This window comes from Lasiosphaeria miniovina, assembly GCF_030549165.1.
Source record: "Lasiosphaeria miniovina strain SMH2392-1A chromosome Unknown B0T26scaffold_7, whole genome shotgun sequence".
NCBI lineage: Eukaryota > Fungi > Ascomycota > Sordariomycetes > Sordariales > Lasiosphaeriaceae > Lasiosphaeria > Lasiosphaeria miniovina.
The window spans coordinates 3658762-3685807 of NW_026848226.1; the positions used below are offsets into that span (position 1 = coordinate 3658762).

A 27046-nucleotide genomic window follows, 5' to 3' on the forward strand; every position below is an offset into this window, starting at 1 on the left:
ATGAGGGGTACGGGAGGTCGAATGGCTGGTACTGGCAGTCGTTCAGCTGCTGTTGGTATTGTCGGGTATTCTGGCAGCCTGGGCCGATAAATAGCAATCGTGGAATGCGAGCTGCCTCCATCTAGATCATGTCTTGGATCTCCCGAGGGGGCGCGGGAACAGAGTAAATCGGTCCAAACTGGCGGTCGCTGCGGGCGCATCCATTTTGATGTTAGGCTGAGGCTGAGGGTCTGGGTGTTTTCTTTTCTTATATTTCTAGACCTTTTTAGACAGACAACTCAATGCGCTGTCAACTTCGGTCACGTGCAATAGGAAATATTTTAGGGACGCGAAAGCTCTCGATGGCTTAAACCTCGGCCGCGAAATTTATCTCCAAGGGAGGCGACAAGTCCTACCCTTCCGCTACAAATACCCTGCTCAGTCAACAGTATCCCTGCTGTCTGTCCATCTTAAGGACCACGCCAATTATCATCCTGGGTTTGGCTGTTCTATGCTAGGTACCAAGCCCTAACCGTACTTTCCATCCGAGCGATGAGGCGGGAGCGGTTCTACCAATATCGTAGTCACATGGACCTATCATGGATACTAAACCCAGATTTTGCTAGAGACTACACCCGTAAACGGCGGGCATCTCTCGATATCCAGGAATCTCAGACCCGAAACACCCAAGCTTGGCCCAAGTCAGAAGCCGCTTGATTGTCATCTCACTACGCGTCCGTCGTTTCCAGGCCAGCATATATTATAACCTGACCAGTGGCCACGCCATACCGGTCTTTGCACACTTCTTGGGACCAAAAGAAATAAAGGGCAGGGAAACAAAAAGCTCAAGCGCTCCTCCGAACCCACGGTTCGAACTGGCTACCTTACGAAAACTGGCCATTGTTAGAACCCCACCACGCAGGGGAACATCGGCCGTGTTTTCATAGTCGCGAGAATGCAGCAGGGCGTGCGCACCTCTAACCTGTTAAGCTATACGGCCTAAGGCGCCTCCTTGGCGGGCTAACTTGAAAGACTGTACTGCAATCCTGCCCTATATGGTCTGCACTTGAAGATACCTCCCTTCCATCCGCGCATCCCATTTCACCTCGCCGTTACTTCCTTTTGCGTCTGTCCCGCCGCACTGCGCGCATTCACCAATATTTGCACTGTGTTTTGTTTCTGCCATCCAAGCATCACCGTTGGACGCACACATGACCAGAGAGGCCCGCTGGGACTAGTACATGCACATGTGAAGCCAAAAAACAATACCGCGATGATGCTCTGCGAAGACTATAGAAGTAATACCACATGACGTTATTAACTCTTTGCCTTGTGAGCAAGGAAACGAGGTGCGCCGATTCCACCGGCTCACAGTCAATTCTGTGACGCGACGTCTTGTCTTGCTTGGTCTGCGACAATACCCGGAAAGAAACAACACAACAAAACAATAATATTGCGCAAGATCCATCGCTCGTCCTGCAGAATTGCCGGTCGAGTTCGTTCTACATCATGCTGACAAGTCATTTCAGGGGCTGATATTGACTTGGGAATTCATGACGTTAGTCAGGGGACCGATCGGCAGCGGAGGATCCCGGTGGGGACACGAAGATGCCGGAGTCCGACGGCACGACTGCTTATCAAGTTGCCGCTAGCACGGAATATTGGTCTTTGCAATTCGTCAATGGGCCACCCTCCGAACCGGACCTGGGTCAGGCCGCAGACAGTGCCTGTACAGCCCTTCGGCGGGCGAGGATCGGGTTTTCCCACATTGAAGAAACGCCGCGGCCCTAGGCTAGCCCACACATCGGAGGACGAGTCGGCGACAACGTGCTGGGTGCTGGGTTCTGGGCGGCCCTTCTTAACGCCGACCGAGCTAAACATGGCATGAGCGGCGATAAGCGAGAAAGGGGCCTGCCGATATCCCGTTTCTGCTGGGTAGGATGACGTATTTCCCGCTAACGGCCCCTACCTCCGGCTGCGGGGCTGTCGGCCCCCCCCAATGCTGGGATTGGTGAGGGAGGAGGGGGTTGTTGTGAACTTGTGGGGGGTCTGGTCCGTCCACGCCCAACTACCCCCCCAATCACAGCTGCAAGCTGCCTCAGTTCGGGAATGCGGCTCGTTGTGTGTCAGTACTGCCCCTGCCCTACACAGGAATTATACTGACCCCAGCAGCCGAGATTGATATATAAGGCAGCAGGGGAATCCGAGTGACTCGAGTTTGGCTTTGTTGATTCTGCAATCGAACCGGGCCACGCAATACAGACGAGATATCCACAATCTAATCTACATCGAGATTTAAACTACAGCAGAGACAAGCAACAGCCGCAAAAATGACAAAGGTGCTTTTGACAGGTGAGCTTGCCCCGGTACCGGCGTTTCCTCGAGTAAGGAGCGGCACCCGAAGTGTCTCGGGATCATGTCCCACTGCAAGACATACAGTGGTAATAAGCTGACACGACACTCCTTGTACAGGAGGCTCGGGCTTTATCGCCGGTACGTTGACGTCGAGTTCCCAAGAAGAGGAGCCCTGCTTGCACCGGCCGTCATGAAAGATGTGGGCCCGCAGTAGGGGCGGGATGAAACGGACGGCCAGTCAGCCGCGATTCGCGAGGCATACCCGAACGCCCGGAGCAATATTGAGTGCTGACGCGACGCAACCCCAGCCCACATCTTGGAGCAGCTGCTCGCCAAGGGCCACAGCGTCGTGACCACGGTGCGGACCGAGGACAAGGCCGCCAAGATCCGCGAGGCCTACGCCGACAAGAGCGCCGCCGGGGAGCTGCAGACGGTGGTCGTGCCCGACATCGCCAGGCTCGACGCCTTTGACGACGTGGTCAAGATCCCCGGCATCGAGGTCGTGCTGCACACCGCCTCGCCGTTCCACTTCAAGATCTGTGCGTTTTATTCCCTCTTCCCATGCGTCCCACCAAAGTGTATACAAAACGCGGTTTGCTCATTGTGACCTCTCGTTCCGCAGCGGACCCCAAGAAGGACCTCGTCGACCCGGCTGTGATCGGCACGACGGGAATCCTGAAGGCCATCGCGCGGTCGGCGCCGGCGGTGCGGCGCGTGGTGGTGACGTCGTCGTTCGCGGCCATCCTCGACGAGCCCAAGATCTCCAACCCAGCCACCGTGTTTAGCGAGGCGTCTTGGAACCCCGTGACAATCGACGACATCTACCGCAGTTCGGCGACGGCGTACCGCGCGTCCAAGACGTTGGCCGAGCGCGCCGCGTGGGCCTTTGTGGCGGCCCCGCCGGCGGACAGCGTCGCCAAGTTCGACCTCGTCACCGTCAATCCGCCCATGGTGTTCGGCCCTGTCGCGCACCACCTGGCCAGCCTCGACGGGCTCAACACGAGCAACGAGCGCTTCCTCGACCTGCTGCGCGGCAAGTGGAAGGCTGGCGGAGTGCCGTCGACGGGCGCCGCCATGATCTGGGTTGACGTGCGCGACGTCGCGGCCGCGCACGTGCGCGCCGGCCTCGAGCTGCCGGCCGCTGGCGGCAAGCGCCTGTTCACCACCGCCGGCTCGTACAGCAACGCCGCAATCGTCGACATTGTGCGCCGCAACTTCCCCGCCGACGCGGCTATCCTGCCGTCCGACGACCAGCTCGGCCCCGGCAAGCTGCCACCTGCTGATCAGCGGTTCAAGGTCGACAATGCCGCCACCACCGAGCTCCTCGGCATCGACTGGATCCCGTTCGAGAAGACGGTTGTTGACACGATCAAGAGCCTGAAGGAACACGGCGCGTGAGCGGGGGACTGGCGCCGTCGCATGGTTTATTTTACTGGAGGAGCGAGGGGTTGAGCGGCATGAGGTTGGAGAAATGGTGATACCTATGTCTCTTAGAGTGCAGTATTTGTTTAGCTTGGCCGGTGTCGACGCCATTACCTACATACCTGCACGCGGTTGTCCTTAGCGTAGCAGCAGCCAACCGCATGTTCCCAAAACGCCCTCTCCTTTAATGCCTCGAGTGCCCGAGTCTCGATCACAGGCCGTCCATAACCCATCCCGCAGACGTAACAGTATCCTGTGTTACTACTAACCAACCCCAACATCAGCACAAGAGTTTTCACTCGTCAATATCCATAGCATCCACATCTCGCCGCGGCGTCCGGCCGCCGCCGTGGCCGTGGCTGCGCTCTAGCTCGTGGATGCGCCCGAGGACCTTCTCCCTCCAGACGGCATAGTCCCGTTTCTTGCGCTCACTGAGGTAATCGTAGCGCTCCTGGAACATGGTGTCTGGCCGCCTGATCTGGAGCGTCTCGTGTGCCTCGTGCTTGTTGTTCTCGTCTTCCTCCGCCAGCGCTTCTGCCTCTGTCAATGCAGCCTCGCCCCGCGCCACCAGGTCGTCGATGCCCCGCGCCCAGTCCAGCTCCAGCCAGCCCTGCTTGTTGATGCGCAGCGCCGCCGCGTCGAGGTCCTTGGGGCTGACCTTGGCGGGGCCGGGCCAGCCCTCCCACAGCGCGTCGTCGTCGCCCTCGTCCTCGTCCTTGGTGTCATCCTCGTCGGGAGCAGCAGTCTGTTTCCCCGCCGAGACGCTGCCGAGGCGCGCCTCGGCCAGCGCCGCCGCCACGCTCCGGCGCATGCGCGTGTACGCCGCCGCGTCCATTTCGCGCCCCGCCCACTCCACCGCCCGCCACACGTACAGGTACAGCGCGCCTAGCAGCGCGGGCAGGTTGTCGCGCACCCAGCCGTCGGCGCCGCCAGTGTCGGTACCAAGGTCGCGCGCATGGCGCCCGCGCGCAGCTCGCGTGGCCGCCGCCGCCGCGATTGACTCCATCCCCGCCATCACCACGGGGCCGATGCTGGGCGGCCCGAGCGCGGCGATCAGGTGCCGCACTGTCGCCCGCACCCACGCGGGTAGGTTGTCGGCGGCTGTGGCTTTGGGGGTGCGTTTGTGCGAGGCGGGCGTCCCGCGGAACTGCGCGAGCGAGCGCGACGGTGTCTGGGCGGTTTTGGTGATGGTAGTAGTAGCAGCTTTAGTGGTGGCAGTAGCAAGGGTGCGGTGGCTGGACCGCGACGGGGAACTACCGAGCGGCGACGCTTGACCGTCTGGTCCCGGCTGCTGGCGCAGCCTCGAGCTCGGCGTCCGGATGCTGCCTTTTCCTGGTGTCGTCCGGCTCGGCGTGCCGGGGGCCGAGGACGACGAGACGGCCGGCAGGATCTTGTCCAGGTGGTTGTACAGCCGCCTGTAGATGCGCGGGGGAATGGGCGGCCGGGGGTCGATTGGCGGGAGGTTGAGCGTGATTTTGAGTCTGGGAGTGGGAGGTTAGTGATGTGAGATGAGATAGGTGTTGAATGAGTTTGGGGGTTGAAAGTACCTGTCGCAGGCGATGTGGGCGCAGGCGTACGGCCGCGCGACTTCCTCTTCGGCCTTGAGGGTGCTCGCGCGGATCCGAGACTGCGCCAGCAATGAGCTCGCTAGTTCCGAGAGAGGCTGTGGCAGTGTTGCGCTGTGCGTTGGCAGCAGGGACACCAGCGCCAGCTCGATGGACCGATTCATGGTGACGCCTCAGCTGTCGAGTGACTGACGGTGGACACTCAAGTAACAAGGAATAGATAAAGGCCCGGAATTCAAAGAAACCAAAAATAAAAGAGTAATATCGGGATATGCTCCTTTCAACTTTTTATGGCCCAAGGCTGATATTAAGTTGGGGATTATTGGCGGTCTAGAGATTTTTGTCCGTTTCCCTGTTCATCAAGTCGCTTCATCTCACGCGGATGGCTTTGGCTTCCTCGAATGCTCCAAAATCGCGGCGAGCCACTGCGAGTCAGGGGTGGCCGATGCGCGAGTGCACGTGATGTGGGCGGGTCGGCAAACGGTTGGCTTCGTTGGGCTTCGACCGCCACTTGCCTCCACGCGGAAAAGGGAAAAGCCGTGGTGGCCAAACCAAACTCCCCGTCGCCGCCAAGCCACTAGGCCGTAGCGCATTCCTCAGTCGGCCAATTCAACGTCTCCCGCCCTGCATCACATCACAGCTCGTCACTCCTTCAACAATCGGCATTTCCATTTCTCTTCTGGGGGGCATGTCGCCGAAGCTAACATGGCTTTCTACACGAGCGGGCTACCGGTAAGAACTTTTGCGCCCGTCTAACTACTGAACCTTGGTGTCATCGCTTGTGCGGCCAATACCGACTCCTTCGTACATGCTGACGTAGCTTGTTGGTTTTTCGCAGAGCGTCGCAGCAGCGACGACGGACCTGTGGCCCTCGATTGCGAACACCCTGATAGTTCCGTGGAGAGCCGCCCACTGGTCCTCCCCAGCTACCAAATCAAAGTCGCAGTCGCAGCGCAGAAACGCATCGACTGCATCCGTTCGCAGCGGGTCCGCATCAGCAACGCAGCCAGGAGTGGCTGACGACGCGGCCAAAGCCTTGTCCGCCATCGGACCACCTATCGCCGACGTGACGACGGAGCTCCCGGACTTCCTTCGAGACGCTGTCTTGCCGCAATCTCTCGTTCGCGCCCTTTCAGCTACGCCACCCCCGTCCCTCAACATCAATACGCTCTCGGAACTGTTAAATACCTCCCCACGCTCCCTTGTCATGGCGAGCCCGCTGTTCCGCCGCTCGCACGCGGCCCTGATGTCGCCGCGCCCTCTCGGATCGCTTCCCGGCCTGCGCTTCATGAGTTCATACCAGCCGAGTCGTGTGCAGCCGTTTCGCTGGGCGACAGAGCGCCCGCTTAGTCGTGTCTCATCCCGCTCTTTCGGTAGCGATTCTTACACACCATCTAGAACGATGCTCGCTCGGCTCGAGAAGATGGCGAATTCAGACGTCAACGATTCCCGTGCTCAGAATATGTTCTACGATAGTTTGTTGAAGGCTAGGAGGCCTGCCATTGTCATTGAACGATATCAGTCGGGTACGTAAACCACTATTTGACCTAAATGTATCGAATCGTGTGCTCGTTGTACGCTAATACTTTGTTTCCCCCCTCACAGGTCGCTTTGCTGCCGACGAGAAATCAGCTGAATTTTACCACGCGGCCTCGAGAATGATGGGAGGAGGACCTATTGCCGGTGCGCAGGCCGAGACCAGTGTCCATCCCAGTGGACTCTCGCCGACTGAGATCCAGGCTGTCGGCCAGGCTGTCGCTGCTCAACGCACCGGTGCAAACATAGCTGTTTCGAGCAAAGGGGTGGGCACTAAAAGCGGGCCCCTCCACGTTGTCGTCGATGAGACTATCAGCTCTTCCATATTCCGTTGGTTGAAGTTTTTCTTCTGGTTCGGACTTGCCACCTACATAAGTTTGGTGGCTATTACGATGGCTGTTGAAGGCATGACCTCTATCAAACGTCCTGGTGGAAAATTCGACAGCCCCGAAGCCAAGCCCGAGAACCAGAAGGCGCGCTTCGCCGATGTCCACGGTTGCGACGAGGCCAAGGAAGAGCTGCAAGAGCTGGTTGATTTTCTTCGCAACCCCGACAAGTTCTCCAACCTTGGAGGCAGGCTCCCGACCGGTGTTTTGCTTGTTGGCCCCCCTGGTACCGGTAAAACCCTTCTTGCCCGCGCCGTTGCCGGAGAGGCAGGCGTCCCGTTCTTCTTCATGTCGGGCAGTGAGTTCGAGGAGATCTACGTCGGCGTTGGCGCCAAGCGTGTCCGTGAGCTTTTCGCGGCCGCCAAGGCCAAGGCACCCTCGATTGTCTTTATCGATGAACTGGACGCTATCGGCGGTCGTCGCAATTCTAGGGATGCCTCGTATGCCCGGCAGACTCTCAACCAGCTGCTTACGGAGATGGATGGCTTTGAGCAAAATAGCGGAGTCATTATCCTTGGCGCCACCAACTTCCCCGAATCGCTAGACCACGCTCTTACTCGGCCAGGCCGCTTTGATCGCCATGTCGTTGTCTCCCTTCCCGACGTCCGCGGCCGCATCGCCATTCTGAAGCACCACGCCAAGAAAATCAAGGCGGCTGCTGACGTTAACATGGAGGCCATTGCCAGCCGCACTCCTGGTCTTTCGGGTGCCGACCTCGAGAACATTGTCAACCAAGCCGCCATCCACGCCAGCAAGATGAAAGCGCAAGCCGTCACGCAGAAGGATTTCGACTGGGCCAAGGACAAGGTTCTCATGGGTGCCGAGAGAAAGAGCATGGTTATCTCGCCTAAGGAGAAGGAAATGACGGCCTATCACGAAGCCGGTCATGCACTTGTCGCCTATTTTGCTCGCGATCCCGCATCCGAACTGTACAAGGTTACTATTCTCCCGCGCGGCCAAAGCCTTGGCCACACGTCTTTTCTACCGGAGATGGACAAGCATTCCATGAGTGTCCGGGATTACATGGGCGCCATCGACCGTGCCATGGGTGGCAAGGTGGCCGAGGAGATTGTGTACGGCAACGAACTTGTGACAAGCGGAGTCAGCGCCGTGAGTAAACCCCGCCTTCATCTTCCCTACTAGTCTGTCCCTTCTAACCATGCATTCAGGACCTTGACATGGCTACGCAAACAGCGTGGCAGATGGTGGCTCAGCTAGGCATGTCGGAGAAGCTGGGCCCAGTCGAGTACATACGCAAGTACAGTCAGCTCAGCTCCGAAACAAGAGCCATGGTGGAGTCCGAGGTCAAGAAAGTGCTTGATGAGTCGTACGAGCGTGCCCGGCTGCTTCTTCTGTCGAAACGGAAGGAGCTTGATCTTCTAGCCCAGGCACTCGTCGAGTATGAGACCCTGGACAAGTCGGAGGTCGCCAAAGTTATTCAGGGCGAGAAGTTGCCCGATCGTATTTCGGTGCCGCCGGGTCCCATGGCCATCCCCAAGCCTTCTGGGTTGCTGCCGTTCCCGCCACCGCTTCCCGGTGACACGCCGCCGGAGGATGGCGGGGCGCCGGGGGGGACCGCCCCACCTGCTCCTCCGCTACCCCCTGCAACCGCAAGGGAGAACGGAGACGGCAAGGGGTTATGAGGTAGCGGAGGACCACAACGGGGCGGGGGTTAGTTTTAAACATTGAGCGTCTGCTGCTTCTGGTTTCCATTCTGCCTTGCCAATGGCAGACAGATCGGAGGCGGGAGTCTCAATGTCACGATATCGAAAAGCACAGCATAAATAACAGCTTAGCGTCGGGTATGTTTACTAAGGTGCTTTGCTTATCTTGGATTCCTCTGTCCTTTTATTCCAGACTGCGTGTGTGAGTAGAAAGGACGGAGGTGAGCTGAGGCCATTCATTCACGGGTAGAGCGTTTTATTGTAATCTATTGCTTTTCATTTTTTTTCCCTATCAACGAAAAATCCGATAAAAATTCCCTCCTTTTAGTGGTTTGTCTCGTCCTACTTAAACGTGACATGAATTGTGCTAGTAAGAGTTCGGAGAACAAAGTCTAACAGCGTGGTTTTCTCCCGGCCTGAGGGTAGCTACAAATAGAGTGGAATTGTTTGCAATCTTGACTATATTTATATGCTTGCTCGCCCAGGAAGAGAGGCTGGCAGCAGATGAGTTACCTATTTATTAGTCTATTTGGGAACGGGGGCAGCCCTAATGAAGGGTTTATATTAATTAATTTTGCTACTAGGTTGCTGCCCTACGCCGCACCCATGAGGACAACCCGGACCACGGTAGGTGTCGCTCCAGAGGGGTTTTCTGCCCAACCATATCGTATTGAGAGCTGAGTCGGCTTCACCGCAAGCTCGCTCAGACTTGAAGCGGCACGGTTCTAAGAGGGTACGGTTCTAAGAGGGTACGGTTCTAAGAGAGCGTGCATCTGAGACTCTGAGCGTGTTTCCGAGATGTCTCTGAGACACGGCAGGAACGTCACCACACGCCGGGAATGACGGCCCACTTCTTCTTGATCTTGTCGGCGCCGAACTTCTCAATGTACCACTGCTTGCCATTGACGGCGCGGGGGAGCATGGCGGCGATCTCGTTGACGAGGAAGCAGCGGGCCGGAGCCGAGGACCAGCCGGCGGCGATCCAGAAGCCGAGCCACTCGACCCACTCGACAAAGTAGTGCGGGTACAGCATGATCTTGAAGAGGCCGGCCTGGGGGATCTCGTAGTGCTTCTCTGCAGCACCACCGTTACCCTTACCCTTACCCTTCCCTTGGGCGGCAAGGCGGGCCTGGCGCGCTATCTCGCGGCGGCGGATCTCGCGCAGCTCGTCGTCGTGAAAGTAGTTGGCGGCCAGCCCGACGTAGAACAGGGCGATGCCAGACGCGAACTGCAGCGTCGGGAACGGGGAGAGCTGCGCGGCCCACGCCTCGCGCGTCGTCGGCCCGTACGCCGCCAGCCACGCCCCGATGCACGTCCCGTTGACCACCTGGAACGAGAGCCCGAACAGCCAGATCAGCAAGTGCAGCGGCGACATGGACGGCTGGATCAGCGGGAACAGGATAGCCCGGTAGCTGTAGTGGATTACCTGGTGATTTGTTAGTGTTTTGTTTATTGGTAAAAAGAAAAGGGAACTGACAAAAAGCCCGGCGAGAACCTTGTTCTGCCACGGCAGGTCCGTGAGCCCGTGCTGGGCCGACAGCGTGTTCATCATGTACAGCAGCGACAGGAAGCCGGGCGCCTCCATGGTCATCCAGCCGACGCGCCCCGGCAGGTTCAGCCGGCTGGCCACCGACGTCTTGCCCATGCCGTACCACGAGATTAGCCACTGCAGCGAGGCCGCCTTTTTTGAGGTGGGGATTAAAGTCAGCCACGGGTTGAAGCCCAAAAGAAGGGGAAGTGGGTGGAGATTGGGGGGCATACCACTGGAAACCATTGCCACACGCTGATGATCAGGTCGTAGTTTTCCCTCGTCGGCGGGTACCAGTTGGGAACAAGCCCTACCGTCGTCGACAGGGCTCTCATTTTCGCCCGTGGGGTTGAGGAGCGCAGTTGAGAACAAAGGTGATGTTTTTCTTGTTTGTGAAAGCTTCGAAAGATCAAAGACTCCTGTCCTCAGCTGGACCCAGCTGGACAATTCCGTGTCTGCCGGTGTTGGTGCCCCCTGCTCTCTATAGTGCAGTTGGTCCGACCAGCGTAGTCTGCAATTTCCCTGTCCCTGGACTCTGCTGAGTGGCGCTTGCTGGATGCGAGCTCTGAACCGAGCCTCAGTCTACTGCGTATGAGGCCCAAATGGGTATATATTCTGGCGGCCGCTTGGGTGACGCGGTGGAATGGGCGCTAAGCGGGTGTTTTGGCCCTGTTACGGAGATATGTATGCCGATTCGAGGTACTGTACTAATTCATGTTGAAACCCCGTTCGTCTTATACACGGTCACGGAGAGGATGGATCACTGGTAACAGCCAGGCCAGGAAACGAGGGCAAAGCGCGAGAAAGGGAAGAGGAGGAAGGGTTTACGAACCCGTCACATGGAGTTGCATGTGGGCGTGTGGTTGTATTGTAGATACATTTCTGCGGCAGCGATTCATTTCGTTGGCGGTAACGAACACGAATGATGTCAATGAAGCCCCAGCTAAACCCGCCACAAAGCTGGCGGGCAAAGCTAAGCTTATCTCGGCAGCGCCAATCACGGGGCCGCGTTCTCTGATCTGCTGTCCTTGGTAGCGGACCGTGGATCGACCTCCGGGTTCTGGAATACGGTACTGTATTTGTACATTACAGCCAGTGTGTTACTTACTGTAAAAAGGTTTCGGGGCCTTCCGGCTCGCCCTGAAGGGGTTTCGCCGTATCAATTTAGCCGAGAACAGGAACACAATGGCAAACCCGTATACAACACCTTCACTCAACACCTCTACCGGGTGAGAGGGAGGTAAAAACTATTAGAATCCCTATTTTAGAATCCCAAAAGCCTGTCTGGTCTCTAAAACAAAAAATCTTAAAGCCTTTTATTAGCCGGTTTATTTGCGATGAAGCCTTCCCTTCAAGTACCACGCTAATAAACATTCAGGGATTGGGGTGTAATGTGCTCGGTTCCACCTGCCACATCGGTGTCACGTCACCACACGGCTGCAACCCCAAGCTTTGACAGCTCACGCTGAAACAATCGAGGCATCCATGGACGGGATATCAACGCCGAGCTGTGACGTTGCAGCACTCGTCCGCTCGGTGTTACTCTCTCGTCGGCAGTTATTCGTAGCGGCACGCACCAGATAGTTAACGAAGGGAGGCACGGAAGGAAAACCTACCACGACATGTCGCCGCGAGACAGGCTTCTTGCGGGATAAGCAGACTCGAGACAGCCAAGGTCTTGCTTGTTTGCGGAATCTGTATTGACGATAGATCTGGGACTACCCAAATAGGAAGGCAGGTAGTTTACTAAGTAGCAGTCGATCAGTAATGCACCGTAGTATGAACAGACACAACATGACGCAGCAAAGACCACAACGGCTGTCTTGTTTTGTTCTTCGTCGAAGCATGACACACAACAACACGACGTGAAGCAATATGAACCTAAAATGACCAGCCCGCCAGAACCCGAACAAGCCTCGCCGCGGGTGGCAGCCGGCAAAGCGGACAACAACAACAACAATAACAACAACAACAACAACAACAACAACAGCAGCAGCAGCAGCAGCAGCAGCAGCAGCGGCAATGCGGCGCCGGAATTCCCGCCGGGGATCCCTCCGGAACTCGGCCCCGTCCGCCGCATCCTCGAAGGCTACAGTGGCGTGCCGCCGAACGAGGTCGACAGCCTGCTCTATGACATTGTAACTACCTACCCAGCCCATGCCACATCCCTCGTGTTCTCTACACTGTTCCTAGCTAGGTGCCGAGTTCCTCACCTGTTTGCTCAACACGCGCTGCATGTGACACGACTTGACCTGGCTCAGCTTGAAGAAGAGGAAAACACAAAAAGGGGGGGGGGACTGCCAAAGATGAGAAGAACTAACACCTCCACTCACATACCAAAGCGCCAAAAATCCCACGCCGTCTTCCCCTACGGCAGCATCCGTACCTTCGCCTTCCTAGACCTCGGCGCCACGCTCAGCGACGCGCGCTTCCAAGCCGCAGCGCGCCGGCTCGCAGCACCAGAGTCGCGCGAGACGTTTCTCGACGTGGGCTGCGGCGTCGGGCACGTGGTGCGGCAGCTAGCGTTTACGCATCCAGAACTATCGTCAAGTGGACGGTTGTTCGGGACGGACCTGCACGCGGGGTTCCTCGAGATCGGGTACGAGCTGTTCGGCGACCGGGAGCGCATGACGGGCGGGGACGGAGCAGCGGCGTTTGTGGCGGGGGACATGCTAGCAGACGGCAGCTCGCCGCTCGACTCGCGGTTCCGAGGGCAGATCGACATCGTGTACGCGTCGTTCTTCTTCCATCTGTTTGAGCGGGCGGGCCAAGTGCGCGCGGCGAAGCGAATGGTGGGGTTTCTGCGGCGGGACAATGCGCGGGCCGTGATCTTTGGGCAGAACGGCGGGCCCAAGGTTGACGGGTGGGAGAAATATGTGCTCGACTCGGCGAGCTGGAGGGACATGTGGGGCGAGGTGGGCGAGGCCACGGGGACGCGCTGGAGGACCGAGATGGACGTCGAGGACGGCGACGACTGGATCAAAGTCAGGTTTGGAGTCTACCGGGCAGTGTAGGTAGGCTGGCAGTTCCATATGCACATCTAAGGTGTAGCTCTCCGTTTTAATTCCATTGTTCCTGTCGATACCAAGATCGACGAATACCCGACCACTAAAACCCCCCGCCAGTGATGCAAACCGTATAACTTTAGGGAATGCCGAGATACTCAAAAGAGACTCTCAAAATCTAACTAGAAACAAAAATAAACAACCGCTTCTATTTGATGATAGAACAATTCCCAGCCCATGCTTCATGAATGTGTCGTTCGCAATACCTGCCACAAGACACAAGTCCCGCTAGGGCCGCATGCTTAGGCATCGCCTTCATAAAATATCACGCGTCACATCACAACACAGTCCCGATCCCGACTTGATGAACTTGCCGCTGCTGCCCCAGCCGGAGGAACTCCCTGTCGATATCGACCCTGAACATTCCCGCTAGATCCTGGGTACCCCGCCGGGGGCCTGCCTGTCCTCTGGGGCGTAAAAGCTGGTGGTGCGCTAGAGGCAGGCGATTGGCCTACTGGGAAGAGGGACGGCGGCGCTAGACCAGACGCAGACGGCGGGCCGCCTGCAACATCGTGTCGGGGGCTGCTCGCTGGGTGATGAGGGCTGCCGGCGGGCGGGACATAGGCCGTCGCCTTAGCCGCCTGCTCGTAGCTCGGCGGCGCGTCGTCAAGCCCGTCCTCAGGTCCACGGTTCAAAGGTTGCGCGCGTGGCGGAATTAGAGACCGGACAGTCTGGACCGTCGGCCTGGTTCTAGCGGCAGCTGGGCTGGCACCGCCACCTCGCGCGTTACCGCGTGCGGAAGTGCTCGACGACTGAGAAGTGGCCGTTGCAGTTGTCGTGATTGCACTTAGGGGAATATTCGTAGTGCTAGAGCTGCGTCGACCTGTTGGGGCCGTCGTGGCTGACGACAAGGACGTGCGCGAGCCCCCGCGGCCATTAGCGTTGGCGCCCCGTCCGGCGACAGCGGCGTTGGCGCCATCGCTGCCGCCACGTCTACCGCCCTCTCGTCCATCATGAGGACCGGCTGGAGTAGGACGCCCCTGCTGCTCGATAAACTGCTCAGAGAGCATGCTTTCTCTGCGGCGGCGGTCTTGCTCCACACGATGGCGCTCGTCCTCCTCCTCCTGAAGCTGCATTGCCAGCGCTAGGTCCCGGTCCTCTTGTTCACGAGATGGAGGTGCGGAAACGCCGCTTGGCTCTGCCTGGCTCGAAGTCGGCTGACTCCGTCCTTGGCGACCTTGCACTGTTTGCCAACCATCACCGCTTGAGTGGCGAGCCGGCGACGCTACCTGGCCTCCAGACTGTTGGGAATGCGAAGCCCCTCCAACGAGGCGGAAATCCCCCGAGAAAAATTCCGCGTGCTCGCCCTTAACGTCTACCAACGATTCCCACACAACCTCGGCATGGCTTGCATACCCGGCATCGGTAACTAGAGTAAGAAGCTCGAGGGTCTGCGGGTGCCTGTAAAGCGTCGAAAAATGGTCATTTCGGAAGAGAATGGCCACCGAGCCGGGCTTCATTGACTGCCTGATGACGTCGAGGCCCCAGGGCGTGAGCTGGGTTGCTGATATACTCAGAAACGACTTAATGGTAAGAATATCTTGGTAAATCTGCTGCTCGTCCTCGGTGAGGCCCTGATGGTGATCGCTGCTGAGCTTCTCCTCAAGTTCCTCCTCTCGGAAGAGTAGATTTTGAGCATCTTCGTAGGACGTCGCCTGCCGTACAAATGAATCGTAGACGTCTTCCTCTCTTGCGGGTAGCCATCCGTGAATAAGGGGGATGGAGAAAGTTGCATAAAGAGCCATCTCCTTGGTGGCCTCAAAAGTGCCAGGAATTGTAACGTCACTTCTTTCTGTTGGATGGAGATGACTGAGAGATGTGCGCTTGAACGAGTTGACAACCTCGGGAGCGGGAATAAATCGCGGGTTCACGTTCATGCCCGTGTGAAGGCCCTTGAGGAAGTTGTAAAGCTCGCCAACATCTGGAAGGGCGACCTCGGAATTCGTCCGCCGTTCTGACATGAGCTCGTCAAACACGGCGTCGAGTAGCAACCCAAGGCTGACCTGTTCCCGAGACCAGAGCGTCTCAACAAGCGCCGTATTTGTCTTATCTGCGGGCGTAGTCAGGCTGAGCGCGTTTACAAGCGCAACAAGCGGACACGGCCCATTCGCATTCTGGACAAGGATGGGCGAGGTTCTTGGATTCTTAGCGGCCGTCACGTCAAACCAGTTGATGTTCTTGATCTGGTATGTTTCCGATTTGGCAGCAGGGCGCGGGGGAGGCTGCGGTGGAGCTTCTTCCTGTCGCATCGGCGGTATTACCGGTAGCGGCTTTTGCTCCGGCAGGCCGGGTGAGCGCGTCGGAGCTGCTCCTTCTTCATCGTTAAAGTTTTCCCACGTGCTCTGTTTGGACAGCGGGCCGGGAGGCGTGTCCACGTCAATGAGATTCCAGTCATCTGTTTGGCCGGCGTTCGGGGCGGGTGGCGGGACTTGGGCGGGCCCTTTCCCCTTGTCTATGGTCCCTAGATCGTCCCATGCATGTGAATCCTCAAGAACGTTCTCGTCTGGCGAGGGAAGGAGAAGCGCAGGCGGTGCCGCTTTTCGGGACTCCTCGTCTTCCCAGCCGGCCGACCCCTCCTCGGAGGGCAGAGACAGCAGAGCAGGCGAGTTTGACGTCGGGCCGGGGGTAGTCTCTCGTGAAGGCTTGGCGGAATGCCAAATGCCATCCTCAGAGGTCGCAGGAATCGGGGGTGGTTGTGGCGTTGCGGTCTTCTTATCACCTAGAGCTGGTTGCCAAGGGTTGTTACTCGTCTCTGACACATTGAGCTGCGCGAACGCATCCACGGGTAGAGGAGGTAACGGCGGGGCCGCTGTCTGTGGTGCAGATTGTCTGCCCAGATCCTCCTGACTGCTCGCGCCAGAGGCGCTCAGCGACATCTTGCGCTTGAACGGGTTCGTCTCTGGTTTCAGCCCCCCGGCGCCGGGTCTGAGGATAGTCGGTACTCGATCAATATCATGCCCCTCCTCGTTCTTAGTTGTCGTAGGACCAGCATGCTGTCTTTGGCCACCACCAGGCCGCAAAACCTCGGGCACTCTGTCACCGCCGCCTAGCCCGCCATCACCGGCCGTTGTTGGTAGTTTAGTTACGTCGCTAGCCCATATATTGTACTCTTCTCCTAGACCAGTGTAATTTGCGCCGGGCGCGCCGGGCGCGCCGGGCCTTAAAGGCTCTGGCGCATTGTCACCTGCGGTAGGACCCCCAGCGCTGACACCATCTCCATGCAGGTGCTGCGTCGGTTGGTCGCCCCAGATCGCATCTTGCTCAGAGCCAGTAGTCGAGGACCAGCGGTTTTGTTGGTCATTCCCCCCATCTCGCCGCTGCGCAGCTTTGGCTTGGCTTGCGGCGGCGGCGCTCTCAGGAAGCGGCTTTCGGGTCACCATCTCGTTCGGCCTCCGATCTGCGTGCTTCTATGTTGGAGGTCCGGGCGATGCAGCAGGCCGAAGGAGGGCGAGTCGAGAACGGCGGGCGGCCTGCGCGGAGGAGGCAGGGCAAGTTGGGGTTGGGCAATCAACCCGCTAACAACCGGAATAGGCAGCAGGTTGCGGGGTCCTGTTTACAATTTAGATCTACGAACCATCACAGCATGCAATTGGGAAAGAAGCGGCTCTTACTGTTGGTAAATTAAGTGCTCTTGAGAATCAAGTTGGGAAGCTGTCGCATGTAGTTGCGTCATTGGTTTGCGGAATCACGGACGGACGCCAGCTTCGCTTTGGGGTAGGTGGGTGGGTGGGTTGAAGAGGGTTGGTGGTAAGGGGAGGATGACCCTGTAGCTTAATGTTGGTTCGGTGGGGCGACGTTACCTAAAGGTAAGTGGAAGTAGACCTATTTTCAGGTCGTTTGCCCGTCCTTGCAATGGAAACTCTTGACAACACGATGCAAGCAGGAAAAGGTTAGAAACGGAGAAAGGGAAGAAATATGTTGTAGGTGAGGTAAATTTGGTAAAAATCTATTGCGAATATCTAAAAGGTCTATCAGCAGGCCGCCTCTTTCCTCGACACGTACAGCCCGTGTTGCAGCCCGAGACCGTTGTGACGGACTTGAAAGTGACACTGAAATCCGTAGGCTCGGCTGATCCAGTCCTCCGTTGCAGCTGAAGGAAAGGTAGCGGGGCGGCAGGCTGGGGTGGCGACGTCAGGCCGAGCGCCCCAACATCCAATCACGCGAGCCCAAAGCCACAGGGGTCAATGAGGCTTCGTCACCCTTTCCGAGGGCCGCCCAATTTGACGGCCACTAACCCCGCCAGGACAGGGCTGTAGACACACAGACCAAGAACTCGAATCTGCAGCGTTCCGTCTGTTATATCTTGCCAGTGGCTTGCGCGTCCCTTTGCGAGCTCGGATTTTTCTTCAGACATTGTGAATATCCTGTGAAATAGGAATCCTTCAATACGTAAAGGAGCTGCTAGCACACAGCTAACACACAGACTTGCCATCTTGCGAGCTTTGATATGTTGGTTTCATATCGTAAATATCGTATTCCTTGTATGTTTCGTATATAGGTCGCCTAAATCGCCAAGCAGCCGGACAACGCTCCTCTTTGACCATGCCAACGCCAAGAAATCGATGGCTGCCAGCAGGATATGGGGATGGCTACACAAGAGTGCCCGCAGGACATGAGGGCGGCAACTGACACAGACCTTGTTGAGCCCCATGTGTGATTCTAGTTGCCATGCGAGCCATGATACGCCAGGGCAGCTACCGTGTATTTTTTTAACCGTAAATCCACGGTTTAGAATTTCAGTTTATATCAAAAATCCAAAGCTTGGGGAACAGGCCAATGCTATTTATGCAAAACTCACCCAAAAAAAAACAACGCCAGTCCGCCTCCCTCCTATCGCCAAAGAGGAGGCCAAAATGAAAACGCAGCAGGACAGAACGAAAACCCATTAATCGACAAGAAAAGAAGGGAAAAAACAATTATGTAAAGTCGGCGCGTCCTTCCTAGCTAGCCAGCCGTCCATCTTCGTCACATCGGCGCTGGGCAGGCACGTACCTCTGAGAGGCACGACTATACGACATCAAACAAGAAAGGCGTTATCCCCCCGGGGAGGGAAAGCGTCGTGCTATACGTGGAGCGACTTGAGCCGCCGGCAACTGGGCATGTCCATCGAATTGGCCACCTCCATCTTGTCCGGGTCTTGGTAGAACCAGCCCTGGGCCTCCTCGCGGAGCTTCTGCTTGTGCGAGTTCTCGTCCTCGCACATAACCCGCAGCCTCTGCACCAGAATCACCTCGGCCTTCTTGTCCAGCGCGTGTAGCTTGTGGTCGTTGTACGTGTTCACGTCTTTGGGGTTAAGGTAGTACTTGACGCCGAAATTCGGCATCGTCCGTTCTTGTGTGTAGGGTGCGTGCGGAGCGTCAAATGTCATACTCGGCGCCACGGCCGGCGAGGAGCCCGAGAAAAGCGAGGACAGGAGGGGAAATATGAACAGTAGGAGGATGGGTAGGACGCCCATAAGTGTGCTGAACAGGCTGGCTTCCTCTGGCTGCCCGGGATTCCGGGGCCGTGCCCTCGGCCGGCCGCCCTGGAACTGGTGAACCCGGAAGTTCGGCCCGCCGTTCAAGTTGAAAACGAACCCGGGGCCCGTATCGAGTCCTGCAAACCACAAATGTTAGTACCTGTGGCGGAGACAAAACGAGGCAAGACCAGAAACAAAGAAACAAGGGGCGATGGGTTTCGATAAACATACCTCCTCCAAATCCGCCGCCAAAGAACCTCGCAAACAGCTCCTCTGGACTGATGTCTTCACCAAACATGCCCCCTGCACCACCTCCACCCATGCCACCACCGCCGCCGCCGCGGTTCGCGAAGCCGGCGAAGGGGTTCTGCTGTGGCGCCGCGCCGGTCGGAAACCTGGTGTCGGGGTCTGTGCCGAAGCGGTCGAACTTGTCGCGCTTCTCCTTGTCGCCCAGCACGCTGAAGGCGCGCGCGACCATCTTGAAGGCCTCGTCGGCGTGCTCGTAGCTGTTCTTGTCAGGATGCGTCAGCAGCGACTGCTTGCGGTAGGCCTTCTTGACCTCGGCGTCGGTGCACGTGCGCTGGAGCTCGAGGATCTCGTAAAAGGCCGTCGCCTTGCAGCCGCGGATGCGCACCACGGCCTGCTTCTGCTCCGCCGTGTACGTGCGGTCCTGGTTGCCCTGGTTGTGCTGGCGGTTGCGGGCCGACGACGATGAGGCATCGGCCCCCGAGGCGGAAGCGGAGGGCATTCTGCTGCCCCTTTAGATAGGAGCTCGGTCGGGGCTGCACCCGGCCGTTCGTGTGTGTTTGTGTGGCAAGATGGGCGCCGTTAGTTGGCAAGGCGTCGAGGCCGAAGGCGTGCGCAGGTTGATGGTTGATCTTGTCGCTAGCGTGTAGAGAGCGGCGCCGAACGCGGGGTGTCTGTCGAATATTTCTGACACAGTAGAGGTGTGCGTTGTCTACCAATCTAGATCGGAATGCTGAGACCCCTCGCAAATGGGTTTCGGGGGTGCGCGGCGTCGATGGAGATGTTTCGATGTGTTGCTGGCCGTGGTTGTTGCCGATTGAAAGCGTGGCTTCGTGGCTTTTTCGAAGCTCGTGATGAAAGGGGGCCCTGAGAGATTGCCTGGCAAACCACAAGGTGGTACGGAGTCAAGGCCTCCAAAATCCCTAGCAGCCGCCGCGAGTTCTGGTAGGTCGTGAAGAGATCAACAAAGCGCACCACTGCGACGTCGTTTTCGAATGAGCGACGTTATACCCAGCCCTGTATGCAGCTGGTCATTGGTTTTTCTGCGACGTCCCGTTTCCGCAGCGATACCTTGACACCTGCTCAATAAACGCTGCATCCGCCGGGTTGGCTGCGGCCCGAAAATGGCTGGCTTGGCGGGACAAAGTTTTAGTTCTCGGTGCCGCCAAATTGGCAAAGGTTCCGCTTAGTCATGCGGTCTCGACGTCACTTCAAGATTGGTGCCCAGTGAAGAAAAATCGGTGCCAATTGGAAGGCCAAAGCCCGCGAGAAGCGCCCCCGAGCGTGCAAGCCTTATTCCACCTTCAAGATCAATAACATTATCACCCTCGAAGAGTTCTAGAATTTCATTGGCCCAGCATGGCCGCCTCAGAGGATCCTGAGCCGTCCAAGTCGGTTTTGTCCATGGTTAAGGGTTGGGGAAGTAAGTCATTTACTCAGTCATTCCCCTCACGATGTGCTGCTTGAAACATGCGAACCACTTCTATCACACCCCCCTTTTCTGTTGTTTACATCTTTCCAATTTGGGGGCCAAATAAAAGAGATCCATTCATCATTTTCCCCAAATACTACATATAACAATTATCCTCTTTCCATTTCCTTTGATTATGACAATATTCGTAAACCAGAGCTCAACTAACAGCCCCCAGACTCATCTCTCCCGCCCATGGGACTGGCCACACTAGTGACGGCGCTGCACTGGCGGCCGCTGCAGGTGTTGCCCATGCTATTCGCGCCGCTGCTCATGTTCAGTAGCTACCTGGGCGTGGCAGGGTTCAAGAAGGACGGGGCGGGCATGACGGCGGCATACAGCGGCATGTACGTGCTACTGGCGGCGCGTCGGCGGCCAGCGTCGCTGCGGAACCGGTTCACCGTGCGGGGCGGCGTGCGCGCCGTTGCCATGGGGCTGGGCGTAGTCAACTGCCTGGCCGGCGCGTACGTGTACGCAACGGCCGACCGAGCCGCCGAGGAGAATGAGCGCCGCGAACTCAATAAGTGGGGGGTGTACCAGGACGACGACAAATGAACTCGACAAGTGCAGGACAGACGAAAAGGGAATCTGGAGGTGGTCACAGCAGCAGTATATGAGGGGGCACGAGATTCGCCATGCAGCATAAATGGACGTCACGAGGGGTTGCGTCGAGAGAAACAAGCACAATTTCGTTGATATGGAGACAAACAGGGTCTCGAGTGTTTTATTTCCGACCACGCCGCGACACCTCCAGCATCGCCCGGCTCAGTCGCGTGTAAGATATAGGTACCTAGCTAAATGTCTTCGTTCTTTTTCTTCTCGTCTCTACAAACCACCATGCAGGACAAACAGCCAAGCCGGCCAGCCTTGCGGCTTGATATGTGTATAAGCTTCGCAGCTCCCCGTCTGAGTAATAAAATAACCCAGGCCAAACCAAATCCGTCCCGCGTGTATAAATAGACATTAGTACACAATCTCACATACGTGCATCTACAAGAAATTCCGAGAGAAAACAAGTGCAGAAAGGTGCAGGTTGCCCCAAAGCGTCTGACTAACCGGAAACAAGGAAAAGGACAAAAAAGAGGGAATAAACTCCATCCGGGAGACTCCTCAGCGCTTGATAGTCTCCGACATAGCACGCCGTTTCCCCAATCTCTATTTTCCATAGTCCACATGACTTTTGGTGAGTGATGTCCCAGGGGTTTAAAAAGAGGAAGAAAAGAATATAGGAAAAATAGTTAGTCCAGTCCGGCCCAGCCAAGCAATCCAAGCAGAAGCTCCTAACCCAATACTAGAAGACTACCCATGGATTAAGAATAACATAGAACAGACATTAGAAAGTGTTTCCCCTCTTTCGCCAGCTGCATTTTTCCCTTTCCTTTCCAAACCGGAGTGCCAAGATGGATGATTTGTTTATGGCCTCCTGTTTTGTCGAGGACATCAATTCCGTTTCTCCTGAAACGCCGAGCTGAAGCGGGGTATAATAGGCGGATTGACAATGCACACAGATCTCCGAGAATGCCGAGCCAAGACTCGAAGAAGTAGAAAAGAGGCGGTGGGGAGGGGCGCGCAAAGGAGGGCCCCACCCGGAATAGAAAAGAAATGACGCCCAAAACCCACGGAGATCGGAAAGGTGAAAATATGGGACCGCCAGAGGTCGTTTTGACTGGCCAGATACAGACGGCCAAAGAGAAAAAATAAAGTCGGAAAGAACGGGAGCCGACATGAGGTGGCAGCACCGTCTATCGCTTGCTTCTTCTCCTTCATCTTAGGAGCTTGCGTCTAGCATGCAGCTTGCTGCCCGAGATGATCCAGATGACAAGAATGACAACTGTGAACAGGGTGATGCGGCCGAAATTGCGGATGCGCAGCATGGCGCCCGACTCGCTGGCCCAGAGGTTTGTGAGAGCGGCGAGCTCGAAGCGCGTGATATACTTAACATCACAGTCGCGGATCTTGGGCTCGGCGTATTGCTTGTATTCGTCAATGATCTTGGTCAGATCCCATCCAGAGGCCTTGCGAATGATTCCGACGACGCAGCCGGTGCGGTGTCGGCCGTGGTTGCAGTGGATGAGGAGGGGATGGTTCTCCCGGCGGAGGACGAGGCGCAGGATGGTCTTCATGGTCGTCATGGAAATCTCCTCCTTCTTGGTGCCCTTCATGTCAACCACGTGGTGCTTGATGCCGTTGGCATGCATAAAGGCTTCGTATCCCTGGGGGAAGTCCTTCTGGACCAAGGTGACAATGGTCTTCAGCTTGAGGCCCTTGATGAAGAGGTGATCCTCGGTCTGGGGAAAGCTGCTTCGGTAGACTCCAGGAACAACGACGCCAAAGTTGATCGGGCGGCCATCGACAGGGATGGTCGCATCGTGCTGCGGGCTTGTGCAGCCTGCATAATCGTGTGCTCCATCGGCAATTCCACGGAAAATGTCAAATGTGATGGAGAGCTGCCCATTCTGCGGGCCGGTGTTATCGGATTGCGACATTCGTGACGTCTCTTGACTGGCCTGGCGGCTGGTTGGGGTGTTCTGGCCAGTCGTCTCATACATTTCTTCCTCGTACTTGGATGATATTCGCGACTGGCCTTCGGGTGTGTCCTTGTCCGCGCCGCATTCGTCCTCGACGTAGGCACGCACCGCGCTCCGCTTAGACACCGCCTGGCCGTCGACCGCCATATTGATCAAGGATACGACAGCGACAACTCTCGCGCCAATTATTAGGCAATGGAGAATCCGGCAACTAGGTTGCCTTTGTCGGGTAGGACCGGATTCAATGCCGCAGATTTGGTGGAGATGCGAAATAAGAAAAGACCGAATAGCCCGAGAGGACCGCAACGGGTGCAAGGAAAAGAAGGAAAGCTGTTGAGGCTCGAGTTCTGGCGAGAATGCGGCCGCGGAAGTCGGGCGTCGAGTAGAACCGCGGAGCTCGAATGTTGCACAGCGCCTTGGTCACCGCAAGCACCTCGTTGCCAGGAGGGCGGGTATCTACTTTCTCTTCCCCATCTTGAGCGAATCCAGAAGAGGAGGGGTTGGGGAGAGGAGCAGGCAGCTTGTTCAGCTCCCAATTGAGACGATAGAGGACGCAGAGGAGGCAGCTCCAGGCAGTGTTGCTATCACCAAGTAGCGGGGTTTTCCAAAGTACAATTGGCAATTGCTCGGGTTACCAAACGTGCGAGACGGGCAAGCCTTTTAGGAGCGAACCTAGGTAAGGTCCACGGGTGGGAAGGATAACCTTGAGGATGTCGCGTGAGCGGAAGCCTGAGGCTGAATAATGGAATGGGGTGGCAATCTTGACGCTAGAAACCCGCGGCCAGCGGAAATGACGGAGCAAAATGCTGTTCAGAAATACCGTATGTATATACAGTACTGCTATCCAACCTAAGGCAGGACCCAGGAACCCTTGAGAACGCATTAATGTTACGCACTTGCGCCCTTTGTTCCTAGTTTCCAGCTTCTGGAAACGCGGACGAGATGATCATCGCGCTGCCTGGAGATACAGGCACCTGCTTTCCATACATGCACCTGCAATTCGGTACTTACAGCGGAGGTACGGCGAAACGGCACTATACTTTCGCGGCAGGTTTGGGTCTTGGCACACTTCCCTGCTTGGCGGATCGGCCGTCGCCTCCCTTCGACAACGATTCGACAATCGGCCGTCTCCGCCACTTGCAGCAACCAGCCGAAAAGCTGCCCACCATTGCACAAGCGGGACACGCACATGGACGCGATGCGATGCAACTAATGCATAGAACACAGGTCACACTGGAGGAGTGGAGGTCGGGGAAGCTTTCTCGACGCTCAACCTACCGACCTACACTACAGCGCCGAGGGAATCTATCACAGAAAGAGCCTTTTGGCCGTTGATCTGAACGGTCAACAGGAAAAAAGGTGAGGGGCAACCCCTGCCCTCTCGCTCCAACACTCGATCGACATGGCCGGGCCTAGGGTGCCTGCCAACTAGCAGACAACCCGACCGACTCCGCAGAGACACAATGTAAGGCCCGCCAGTTCCGAGAAACTGAAAGTGCAAATGTCAAGCGCTGCACTGTTGCGGTGCGCCAAACAGTAACGGGGAGACAACTTGGAGGCTAGCCGTGCAAACCATGTCCCACTGGAGGCAGGGAGCATCGACGTCATCTTTCATTTCCGCAGCGGGGGCTTCTGGTTGTGCCGCGCCTTAGATAGGAGTACACATAGAGTAATGTAGAGTCTAGGTCTAGCAAAACCAACGATCCACTACCCAACAACGCTCAACGCAGACAACCTAGAAACTGCCTCTAAAGTCTAATGGGAGGGTTGGCATCGTCCCAGGTTGCCTGAAAAGCAAGTGGCGTGACCTAAAACGAGCTCAATTCAAAGTCTGTTGCAAGCCGGAATCCCAAGCCCCAAAGCCCGACATCCGCTAGCATGGAACAAAACAGCCAAGTCAAGCACTGGCGCCCCACCCCTTAGCAATCATTCCCCACACTTCGGTTCTGGGGGGAGTGCTGTGCTGCACGGCTCGCCACCCAGCCGCTTCCCAGGCCAGCGGGTGCTCCCACCTCGAGTCTTGGCCGTCACGGCAGTGCCCGATACGTAGCTGGTCTATCAGTGAGCAAGTATGGCTGCTCAGTTGACAAAAAAGCGCCTTTTTGTGAGTTTTCTTATCCCATCTCCGAAGGCATCTTCGGTAGGTACTTGGCAGCCTGTATGACACTCAAAAGCCTGATACTCCCCAACCTAAATTAAAAGGAAGAAACTCAGCGTACTCCGTATCCCGGTCCTCTTGGCATAACTTACGAGGTTGATATAGTTTCTCGGTGAGAAAAACCAGAAAAACTGGAGACGACTTATTCGCTGTATTTGGAAAATACCTTTGACATCTAGGGATGCTAATGTGGTTCAACAAACTCCAAACACTATCCGTATATCCGCCATATCCCCATCAACTAAGAAAGATATTTCAACCCGTTTTTTTGGCTCCTTCCCGTTAACTGATACAGAAAAGTAGGTTCGTAAACATAGATTTTTGCAGATGGCACAGCCAAAAACAGCCATCAAGCCATTTTCCCTGGGACGAAGGGGTGGCCAACGCTCAAGCCGCCGTCCACAGCCCAGGCCTGCCCGTTGACATAGCTGCTCTCGTCGCTGCCCAGGAAGAGGGCGACGCGGGCGATCTCGTCGGCGTGCCCGCTCCGCCGCAGCGGATTGAGCTGTCCGATCTTGCCTTGGGTGCCGCGCGCGCGCGCGGCCTCGAACACAGGCGACGTCATGCCCGTCTCGATCATGCCGGGGCAGAGCACATTGACGCGGATCGCCGTGCCCACGAGCTGGTAGGCCATGGTCTGCGCCAGCGAGATCACGGCCGCCTTGGAGGCTGAGTACGGCGTGGGGCCGGCGTTGGACCGCAGTCCCGCCACCGACGCCGTCGCGATGATGCTCCCCGATGATTCTGGCTTCTCGGGTGATGTCTTTTGCATCGCCGGCGCGGCGTACTTGGCGGCCAGGAAGACGCTGGTTGATTGCGGGGGCATTGGCACGTTAGCTTTCATATTCTGGATTCTGCTCCTTTTTTGGTGCAAGGAAAAGGACAGGCTGCGAACCCAAGCGTGTTGACGCGAAATGCCTCCATGAAGTCGTCGGCGTCGACGTCGGTGAACTTGGACAACGGCCCTATTATGCCAGCGTTAGCGAAGAAGACGTCAAGGCGGCCGTAGCGCGCGAGGGCGTCGTCGACGACGGCCTTGACGGCTTCCTCGGCGGCGGCATCGAATTTCCGCACGTGCACGTCCACCCCGGGCCACGCGGCGTTTATCTCGCGCTTGTGCTCGGCGAGGTTGGAGTCGTCGTAGTCGCAGATGTAGACGGCCCGGGCCCCGTTCTGCGCGAACTGGTGCGCTGAGGCCCGGCCAATGCCGAGAATAGAGTTCGCGCCTTTTTTCGGTATATCACAGTGTCAGCCCTCTTACAAACATGTGGAGCCTTTCTTCCATGGGTTTACCGGTGACAATGACCACCTTGCCAACGACCCGGGGGCCGTTGGAGTTGGATGCGATCTTTGTGATGGGCGGGATGCTGGTGGCTGCTGACGGCGCTGCGAGATGGCTGCCAATCGCTTCAACCCGCCGCTTTGCTGTCTCGGACATGATGGTATTGGGATGATACAACGGCCTATATCCCGGATTACGCAGCAGAAGAAGCGCAGCACGATGTTTCAAGTTTGTTATGGCTGATACCACGTTTGCATGTCCGTCCTGTTGATGTCAGACAGGCTGATGGATGGATGGCCGTTGAAAGCCGGGGTTTGCAGGGGTCGATGACCCTTGTAAGAGGAGGGGAAGCCGACCTACTCAGTCGGGTTGGGGCTGTTTTCTCAGGGGCCGAGGCATCGAT

The 27046-nt window shown here is 57.0% G+C and overlaps 10 protein-coding genes across 10 annotated transcripts; 4 read left to right on the forward strand and 6 right to left on the reverse strand.

The window, feature by feature from the left end:
• Nucleotides 1-2309: 2309 nt before the first annotated feature.
• B0T26DRAFT_744051 (uncharacterized protein) lies at nt 2310-3732 on the forward strand (the record flags this gene model as incomplete). The annotated part of the gene is made up of 4 exons (XM_060444349.1): nt 2310-2331; nt 2452-2472; nt 2643-2873; nt 2957-3732. The coding sequence occupies 4 exons, from the start codon at nt 2310-2312 to the stop codon at nt 3730-3732; spliced, it is 1050 nt and encodes a 349-aa protein (XP_060292069.1).
• A 227-nt stretch (nt 3733-3959) lies between these two features.
• On the reverse strand, nt 3960-5712 carry B0T26DRAFT_790530 (origin recognition complex subunit 6-domain-containing protein). The gene is made up of 2 exons (XM_060446849.1): nt 5304-5712; nt 3960-5237 (listed from the first exon to the last, which is right to left on the reverse strand). Exons 1-2 carry the CDS (start codon nt 5483-5485, stop codon nt 4052-4054), a joined length of 1368 nt encoding a protein of 455 aa, XP_060292070.1. The 5' UTR covers nt 5486-5712; the 3' UTR covers nt 3960-4051.
• Nucleotides 5713-5850: 138 nt separating this feature from the next.
• B0T26DRAFT_728775 (P-loop containing nucleoside triphosphate hydrolase protein) lies at nt 5851-8435 on the forward strand. Its single transcript, XM_060442921.1, has 3 exons — nt 5851-6053; nt 6160-6847; nt 6927-8435. The coding sequence occupies exons 1-3, from the start codon at nt 6027-6029 to the stop codon at nt 8384-8386; spliced, it is 2175 nt and encodes a 724-aa protein (XP_060292071.1). The 5' UTR covers nt 5851-6026; the 3' UTR covers nt 8387-8435.
• A 1295-nt stretch (nt 8436-9730) lies between these two features.
• B0T26DRAFT_756386 (uncharacterized protein) lies at nt 9731-10770 on the reverse strand (the record flags this gene model as incomplete). The annotated part of the gene is made up of 3 exons (XM_060446086.1): nt 9731-10333; nt 10385-10588; nt 10669-10770. 3 exons carry the CDS (start codon nt 10768-10770, stop codon nt 9731-9733), a joined length of 909 nt encoding a protein of 302 aa, XP_060292072.1.
• A 1459-nt stretch (nt 10771-12229) lies between these two features.
• B0T26DRAFT_744056 (uncharacterized protein) lies at nt 12230-13449 on the forward strand (the record flags this gene model as incomplete). Its single annotated transcript, XM_060444350.1, has 3 exons — nt 12230-12237; nt 12432-12573; nt 12778-13449. The coding sequence occupies 3 exons, from the start codon at nt 12230-12232 to the stop codon at nt 13447-13449; spliced, it is 822 nt and encodes a 273-aa protein (XP_060292073.1).
• Nucleotides 13450-13556: 107 nt separating this feature from the next.
• B0T26DRAFT_481790 (uncharacterized protein) lies at nt 13557-17119 on the reverse strand. Its single transcript, XM_060435276.1, has 2 exons — nt 17112-17119; nt 13557-17049 (listed from the first exon to the last, which is right to left on the reverse strand). Exon 2 carries the CDS (start codon nt 16878-16880, stop codon nt 13773-13775), a length of 3108 nt encoding a protein of 1035 aa, XP_060292074.1. The 5' UTR covers nt 16881-17049; nt 17112-17119; the 3' UTR covers nt 13557-13772.
• A 1443-nt stretch (nt 17120-18562) lies between these two features.
• B0T26DRAFT_655214 (uncharacterized protein) lies at nt 18563-19706 on the reverse strand (the record flags this gene model as incomplete). The annotated part of the gene is made up of 2 exons (XM_060438609.1): nt 18563-19095; nt 19190-19706. The coding sequence occupies 2 exons, from the start codon at nt 19704-19706 to the stop codon at nt 18563-18565; spliced, it is 1050 nt and encodes a 349-aa protein (XP_060292075.1).
• An 857-nt stretch (nt 19707-20563) lies between these two features.
• Nucleotides 20564-21230, forward strand: B0T26DRAFT_756390 (uncharacterized protein; the record flags this gene model as incomplete). Its single annotated transcript, XM_060446087.1, has 2 exons — nt 20564-20627; nt 20854-21230. 2 exons carry the CDS (start codon nt 20564-20566, stop codon nt 21228-21230), a joined length of 441 nt encoding a protein of 146 aa, XP_060292076.1.
• A 1208-nt stretch (nt 21231-22438) lies between these two features.
• Nucleotides 22439-23161, reverse strand: B0T26DRAFT_654872 (tyrosine phosphatase family-domain-containing protein; the record flags this gene model as incomplete). Its single annotated transcript, XM_060438584.1, has 1 exon — nt 22439-23161. One exon carries the CDS (start codon nt 23159-23161, stop codon nt 22439-22441), a length of 723 nt encoding a protein of 240 aa, XP_060292077.1.
• A 2331-nt stretch (nt 23162-25492) lies between these two features.
• On the reverse strand, nt 25493-27000 carry B0T26DRAFT_728786 (uncharacterized protein). The gene is made up of 3 exons (XM_060442922.1): nt 26655-27000; nt 26257-26587; nt 25493-26167 (listed from the first exon to the last, which is right to left on the reverse strand). The coding sequence occupies exons 1-3, from the start codon at nt 26797-26799 to the stop codon at nt 25711-25713; spliced, it is 933 nt and encodes a 310-aa protein (XP_060292078.1). The 5' UTR covers nt 26800-27000; the 3' UTR covers nt 25493-25710.
• Nucleotides 27001-27046: the final 46 nt, after the last annotated feature.

What these genes read in the sequence shown, in the direction of transcription:
- B0T26DRAFT_481790 (XM_060435276.1), bottom strand. Translation starts at nt 16,880, where the DNA reads ATGGTGACCCGAAAGCCGCTTCCTGAGAGCGCCGCCGCCGCAAGCCAA.
- B0T26DRAFT_728786 (XM_060442922.1), bottom strand. Translation starts at nt 26,799, where the DNA reads ATGTCCGAGACAGCAAAGCGGCGGGTTGAAGCGATTGGCAGCCATCTC. An exon ending in CAAGGTGGTCATTGTCACCG is followed by an intron (nt 26,588 to 26,654) that starts GTAAACCCATGG and finishes TACCGAAAAAAG; the next exon opens with GCGCGAACTCTATTCTCGGC. An exon ending in TTTCGCGTCAACACGCTTGG is followed by an intron (nt 26,168 to 26,256) that starts GTTCGCAGCCTG and finishes GCAATCAACCAG; the next exon opens with CGTCTTCCTGGCCGCCAAGT.
- B0T26DRAFT_728775 (XM_060442921.1), top strand. Translation starts at nt 6,027, where the DNA reads ATGGCTTTCTACACGAGCGGGCTACCG. An exon ending in TCTACACGAGCGGGCTACCG is followed by an intron (nt 6,054 to 6,159) that starts GTAAGAACTTTT and finishes GGTTTTTCGCAG; the next exon opens with AGCGTCGCAGCAGCGACGAC. An exon ending in CATTGAACGATATCAGTCGG is followed by an intron (nt 6,848 to 6,926) that starts GTACGTAAACCA and finishes CCCCCCTCACAG; the next exon opens with GTCGCTTTGCTGCCGACGAG.
- B0T26DRAFT_790530 (XM_060446849.1), bottom strand. Translation starts at nt 5,485, where the DNA reads ATGAATCGGTCCATCGAGCTGGCGCTGGTGTCCCTGCTGCCAACGCAC. An exon ending in GCCCACATCGCCTGCGACAG is followed by an intron (nt 5,238 to 5,303) that starts GTACTTTCAACC and finishes TCCCACTCCCAG; the next exon opens with ACTCAAAATCACGCTCAACC.